The sequence below is a fragment of the Betta splendens genome, chromosome 7, assembly GCF_900634795.4.
Source record: "Betta splendens chromosome 7, fBetSpl5.4, whole genome shotgun sequence".
Lineage (NCBI taxonomy): Eukaryota > Metazoa > Chordata > Actinopteri > Anabantiformes > Osphronemidae > Betta > Betta splendens.
Window position 1 is genome coordinate 4,767,416 of NC_040887.2, and position 6,829 is coordinate 4,774,244.

Consider the following 6,829-nt stretch of genomic DNA (forward strand, 5'->3'; position numbering starts at 1 on the left):
TGTAGCGTAGATTCCCTCCTTGTTCTCAGGCCCTGTAATCTCTCTGTTTTTGGCTTATGGCTGCAGACACAGCTGGAAGCTCTCACATCAACTGTCATGTAGGCAAATTGTTTTCCCCTTCTTTAGAGCAGCGCTCACTTTTCTTTCCTGTTAATCGGTCTGATTAAAGGAGTCAAATGGCCTTACAGTGTTTCCTTAAGGTTCTGCTCAAAAGCCTCTTTTTGACTGCAGCAGAGATAATGTTACAGATAGTTTATCATAATGTGATTCTTTAGAATTTTGAATTACCCCACATGCAATTTAATACTATCACAAAGTCAGTATATTATCTTCAGGCCAGATGAAGATATATATGTCCTGCCTGTTGAGTGTCATCATGTCACATTACTGCACTGTCAGAGGTCTAGCGTCTCATATTTAGTGTGAGGTTTGTTCCCACTGTAAAGAGGAAGTAAGGCTAAATATACAGTGATTATTTGTCACACCTAAACAATTACCCAGAAAAACAAAAATAGATTTTTAGTTACGCACAACATTAGTTTGTTAAAAGTTCATTTTTGTGTCACTGCTGCTAAACGCCACCTGTTGTGTAACAATCGCTCACACTGGATTTAAAGATTACCGGCGCCGTTTCAAAAGTGTCCCGTGACAGTGCAGAAGCGTCTTAAAGGCTCAAAGTAGCGCTAATGCTAATGTGTAACTAAGGTTACGTGTGTGACATTTTTTACCAGTTCACTGTGAGAAAAGAAAACAAACTCTTGGAAAAGTCAATGAATTTATTCTGAGCTCCAGAGATAATCATTCTTAACAGGATTTATTTACATTGTTCTTCAGATAACAAACATTTTTATATATTTTCTTGTACATATTGCAGCTTTGTGTTCATGATTATTACGTACTTTTGTATTTACCAGTTTGAGCTACAAACAGAAGAATTGTTGCTTTGACAAATACTGACATATTACTAAAACACTTCCTGAGTAACATACAGCGCCAATATAGTTGAGGTTTTCTGTTCTTTCCCAGCAGCACGTGTAAAAGCCCAGTGTCCACACGGCACAGACGGCCTGAGGACGTGTCCAGTCGCACAACCGTCGATATGACATCACTGTGCAGCATCGTTCGCGGTGTGTTCAGGTTCCGATGCTGCTTCACACTGAGTCGTTGTGAACATCTGTAAAATGTTGCCGGGAGGAAACCTTCCGATCGTGTCTGCACAGCGTCAGTGCTCGCATCGTATCGTTTATCACTGGGTGCAAAGGCAGACACCCCCCACCACCACAAAAAACCCCCACTGAGTATTTTCCGAAGGCCTTCCTTCTCATATAAATACACAGTATTTAGGAACGACTATATTTTGCCTGTTTGTCAGTCTCACTTCTTGCGTGATTTGGATTTGGACTCTTTCGACTTCTTGTCGCTCTCGCTGCGCCTCTTCTCCTTCTTCTTCTCCTCCTTGGCCTCCTTGTACTTCCACACGGGAGGCTCCAGGTAGCCCTTCTGCTTCTTCTTCTTCTTCTCCTTCTTGGGCGTGGGGTCCGTGGATTTGGTCACTTCAATCCTGGGGATGCAGCCCGAGGGGAAGATGCTGTTCCTGTGCGCCAGGCTGCGGGGGATGAAGCTCCGCATGCCGCCTGTTGGCTGCGAGTCCTGGCAGCAGGAGGTGGTGGAGGCGGAGTTGGTGGAGACCAGCGTGGAGGACGCCGAGGACAGGGAGCCGTTCCTGTGGGATACGGTGCTCTCCTCCAGCTCCCTGCTGTCGTACTTCTCCAGCAGTTCCGTGACGGCGAACCGCCGCCTACCGATCTCGGGGGGGCTGGTGGGGCAGAGCGGGCGGCACCCGGTGACCACCAGGGGGCTGTGGATGCTGGTGGTCATGCGCACCATGTGGTCCAGAACCCCGTCGTCCTGGGGGTCCTTGGGGAAGCTGAAGGTGAGGCTCTCCTTCAGGCACTGCCTCAGCCTCTGACTGGCCGTCCTGGCAGCGGTGGCCTTCGCCACCAGCTGTTTGAGCTCGGGCCACTCGAGGACGTAGCGCTCGCAGAACTGCTCGGCGACGGGTTTGGCCTGCAGGCGCCGCAGCCTCACCAGCGTCTCGAAGCGGCCCGTCCTGAGCACCCAGTCCTTCAGACCTCTCCCTTGCACCATGTCCATCGCATTTATGTCAGCACCTACACATGAAGTAGAAGAAGTGAAGAGATATCATAGATATGATTAACATGTGAGATTATTGTAGGTGACGGTCAGGTGTGTGTTTCACACTATAACCTTCATCATGCTTCACAGAGGTCTGTTGGTTAAATGCTGTCAGTGGGTCTCTGACATAACGGAACCTTTAATAGAACATGTGTGGATTTTAAATAGCACTATGCTAAATGTGTCCCTGCACAGTTTAACGTGGGAATAATCCCTGTAGACAAGAGGAGAACCCGATTAGTTCACAGATTAGATGTCCTGGATTACCCTGTACGCCACGTGTACCATATCTAGTATAGACTTGTTGAGTTGTCTTCTAATTAGTTTGAACTGCACCATGGATGCACTGAGACCCAGATTCTTATCGTCTTTCTTCCTGCTGACTACTTCCGTACAGACACGCCAGTGATTCCTGAGCTGGCTTTGCTTTCATGGCTACGCTAACGTAGCGTTAGCATTAGCATTAGCCTACCGTGCATCAGCAGCGCGCACACGCAGTCCTCGCGGCCCTGCATGCCCGCCTTGAGGAGCGCCGTGAAGCCTCTGGGATCCTGGACCTCGGTGTCCACATCGGTGTAGTAGTTCAGGATGTAGTTGAGAATGGTGATGAAGCCTGGGTGGAAAAAACGCCGTAGCATGAAGAGGGCAGAAGTGGCTGCTCAGGGTTTGTGCTGCACAGTGCGTCTCCACACGTACCTGCCTGTGCGGCGATCATGAGGGCAGTGTTTCCATCACTGTCTTGATGGTTGATGTCTATTAGCGGACATACGTGGAGCTTGGTGACAATGTCCACGAAACCCTTTCCCACAGCCACCATTAGTCCGTTCTGTCAAGGAACACGGAGGGAGAACACTCAACTTCAGCATGATTCTGTGTAAGTCTTTGCAGGCTTTATTTCACTAATAAAACCAGAAGCGCTTCCTCCCACCTTGCCGTTGATGTCCAGCTCCATGGCCTCGTCTCTGGTGACGCCCCTCTCCAGGATCTGAACCAGCGCCGTGGGGTCGTTCCGATTGCAGGCCTCGTACAGCGTTTTAGCCGGCTCTGTGTACTTTTCATTGTCCTCGTAGATGGGAAGCACCGAGTCCTCCGAAAACAGGCTCTCTGAGTCGTAGTCGTCCACGAGGATGTCGGTGTCGTCCGAAGGGCCCTCGCCCAGGTCGGGGTCGTCATGCGCCGCGGCCATTGAACACCCCTCCGCCTGGGATCACAGCTGGGCGTCGGGTCTGCTGTGCACCACCCACATCTGGAATAAGCACAATTAAGGGACTGTCATCTGCCATTTGCCTGACTTCTCACAGTTTCACGTGACTAAACCAAACTGACTTTCAAACACTGGCGGCTTTTACATTTAGAGTGTTAAAAAGATCTGTTGCCCTAAAAAGGCCTGGTCTTAAAGAGGATGAGAAGCTTCACCTGACCTCCGGTCCTCAGGTCAGAGCACCTGATCCGTAAGTCTGCGCTTTACAGGACAGATAAGCCGCCTCTATATGTTTTTGCCAGCGTTTATTTGTGGCCTCGGCTGTAAATAGAATGGAGGAGCACATGAGTAGCTGTTATAACCCTCAGAGTAGGGAAAACACATGCTACAACAGTGAAAGATGCAGGATGATGTATAAAACTTTAAATTATGGGACATGCAGACACACGTGATGAGCGGGAGAAGTTAATATGAATATGAATGGAGGTGTAGTAGGTGCAGCGAGGTGAGAAAGGCCATATGGAGGCTGAAACACTGGTCAGTGACAACGGGTCACAGGCACATGGAGGAATCTGATGTTTGTTTACTCCAATAGACTACAAAAAGACATTCATGTGCACATAAAGTGATGTCGCTATCGAAGTATTTCGACACCTTGACTTCACTTAGAGACGCGTGGCAGCGAGAGAGAAACACTCGAACCTGCTGCCAGGTTCTGCATTTCAGGGTTTGCATGAACTATAAATCCTTATTTCTTCTTTAATGCAACGAGGACATTTTTTTGTTTCACACAAGAATGTGAAAGTTCTCTCGCTTCCTCCTCCTGCAACATCAAACGCTCTGACATTCATGACCTCCTGCTGAGCAACACCTTCCACCTTCTTCCTGAACACGACTTGAACTTGAACTTCTCTAAAGTGTTGGAATTAGAGTAAAAGGTTAAGGTCTCACCCTAAAGCGGTCCAGACTGGGTGCTCCTGTCCTCTGCTCTCTCTCTGTTCGGATCTGCTCTTGGAGGGTGAACCATCCTCACATATTTGACCCGCGGTCGTCCTGCTGCCTCTTGGTCGTTATTTGTCCCAGAGTGCCTGCGGCTCCAGCCTCTCCCCTCCCTGCATCTCTCCTAGTGGCCAGATCGGGTGTCTCACCAGCCAGCAATCCGTCCAGGTCCCAACATAGACTCCGCTGTCATAAGTCAGGCAGCATGCTCTCACCCTCTCATCCTGATTACAGAAGATTTACGGCTTAAGAGAAGACAGAAAGCAGCCAAGCTTGCTCCTCTCGCTGCCTGTTCAGTTTCTCTTGTCTCAGTCTGTCCATCCACGACTCTCTGTGTCAGACCAAGTGTCTGATTTGTGTACATCTGCTGCTCCTGAGGACCCCCTGTTTGAACAACCTCAGTGTGTATTTTGTTGGGTCAACGCACGGTCAGCCTGTTTTCCCATGGAAATCCATTTGGTGAGACCACAAACTATTCTTGCTGTTCCTCTAAAGCAGGAGGACGTGGAAGTAATTATTTCAGTAATTATTTCAGTAACACGTGTTTGTCTGTGTGTCCGCAGACAGTCCCACAAATTCTCTAGAATGTAGAGCAAACAAACGCATGATGAGACATATTTTACCAGGTTAAATAGTTTGTCTCAGCAAACTTCAACTAAGACAAATCAAAGTGTTTTTAAAAATCAGTCAGAGCCTCAGAGCTTCATGTTAACACATGATCCTCATGCTGATTTGGAGAAGAGCCAGTCTGTGAATTTGTGCATGTGCACGTGCACGTGTTGCACAACACCCCTTAGACTTCCCGTTAGAGGAGTGTAGACTGCCCCCTTTGGACCAATGTGGGAAACGCAACAATATTCCATAGAGGAGAAGAGACCGACTCAGGCAGCTCAAAGGAGCAGTAGGAGCAAAACTCACTGCAGGTCACATGTTCCGTTTCCATTACTCAGAACAAGACACATGTTACCGTATTCATCCTACTTTAAGTGACTATGAACTCTTTATGTATGAACCAGCAGACTTGGTATCTCATAAAGCACTTCATAGTTGCTGATCTGCCCTGAAGGACACAGACATGTTGCTGAAAGCAGCCGACTGAAGCCCAAACCGCTCCAGCAACATAATCCTGCTAAATCCCATCAAATGCCTCAGACAGGTCCTCATGAGAGTCTGCCTCTGTGGTCACCTGACCACCAAGGAGAGGTGTTAGTGTACATACACAAGTCTGAGGTAGGTGAAAGGCAGGACTAATGATGCACAGAGGCAAAGATTTATAACCTGCAAGAACAAGACATACGTAAAGTCAATAGGACATAATGGGAAGTCTGTCGGAGCAGCAGGACACTGTAGTAACTGTGATTTTAATGCTTCCCCTAAACTTTTAGCTCCAAAGTGCAGTTCAACTCTTTCACCAGACGATGGCAGCAGAGCGCACGGAACAAACCTTAACGTCAAAGTGGCAGCAAACTTCCAACCCATTTTCCAAAGGACTGCCAGCGTGCACGCTGCAGAACATTTTGTCCTGAATTCCACCTCCTGATGTACTCAACACTTTCCTTTTAGGGTCACACTCACTTTCCTTCTATTTCGCAAATTCCTCACAGACTCATTCGCTCCTCATCACTCATCATCTGCCAAAGGGAGTCCCGCGTCTCTGCCGACATGGCAGCGCTGTGAGGGCCGGTGAGCGCAGCTAAAGAGACTCTGACAGCGGCTTGGGAAGCAGTGAGCTAAGATTAGTCAGCTTAGCGGCTGATTCCAGCAGACGGACATGTGCGCGGCTAATATTAGAGCGCTGGCAGTCACCGACACCGTGAATCTGTGCTGGGGTTTCACTAGAGTGGGCTAAATGGCAGAAACCCAGGACAAAAGGGGGAATTCAGGCACTTGTCCTTTTCAAAACGGGAAGTGGACACTCCACATCATGAATTCAGTTAATAGACAGGTTTAAAGTTTCCTGAAACTTTGCTGAGGGCAGGTCAATAAAACACAAGTGCAGAATGAAAATGTGTATATTCATTCAGTTCTTTCATTTCATGCTTCTGAGCACAGGGATTTGAATGGACTGTTTTATAATGACGGGCCAGACGCACTACAATACAAAGTGGAATGAGTTTTATGTGCCTTTTCACACTTGTTGTGTGGGTTTATTAGTTAGTGAGGACGTTAAATCACAAAGAATGACGGCGAGAGACGCGGCGAACGTCCGGCGGCAGACGGGAGTCAGGGAAATGCAGTTCATAATCAGCATCCAGCCCCGCAGGCGAGTCTTTCTGGGAGAAAAATGAGCTTTTTGGGAGATACGCATCGCTTGGTGTAGACGCAGCAACAGGGCATCGCTGTGTGAACACCAAGCAGTCTTATCCGTTCCCAGCTCCCACATTTTACCTCCACCTTCATCAGCATCCAGTTCTTTTTTCCCTTTTTCCCATA

At 48.2% G+C, this 6,829-nt stretch overlaps 1 protein-coding gene across 1 annotated transcript; it reads right to left on the bottom strand.

Moving 5' to 3' along the window:
* Positions 1–764: 764 nt before the first annotated feature.
* On the bottom strand, positions 765–4,644 carry ankrd33aa (ankyrin repeat domain 33Aa). The gene is made up of 5 exons (XM_029156771.3): positions 4,349–4,644; positions 3,125–3,442; positions 2,893–3,022; positions 2,669–2,809; positions 765–2,171 (listed from the first exon to the last, which is right to left on the bottom strand). The coding sequence occupies exons 2-5, from the start codon at positions 3,380–3,382 to the stop codon at positions 1,375–1,377; spliced, it is 1,326 nt and encodes a 441-aa protein (XP_029012604.1). The 5' UTR covers positions 3,383–3,442; positions 4,349–4,644; the 3' UTR covers positions 765–1,374.
* Positions 4,645–6,829: the final 2,185 nt, after the last annotated feature.

What these genes read in the sequence shown, in the direction of transcription:
- ankrd33aa (XM_029156771.3), bottom strand. Translation starts at nt 3,382, where the DNA reads ATGGCCGCGGCGCATGACGACCCCGACCTGGGCGAGGGCCCTTCGGAC. An exon ending in AGCTGGACATCAACGGCAAG is followed by an intron (nt 3,023 to 3,124) that starts GTGGGAGGAAGC and finishes GTTCCTTGACAG; the next exon opens with AACGGACTAATGGTGGCTGT. An exon ending in GTGCGCGCTGCTGATGCACG is followed by an intron (nt 2,172 to 2,668) that starts GTAGGCTAATGC and finishes CTTCATGTGTAG; the next exon opens with GTGCTGACATAAATGCGATG.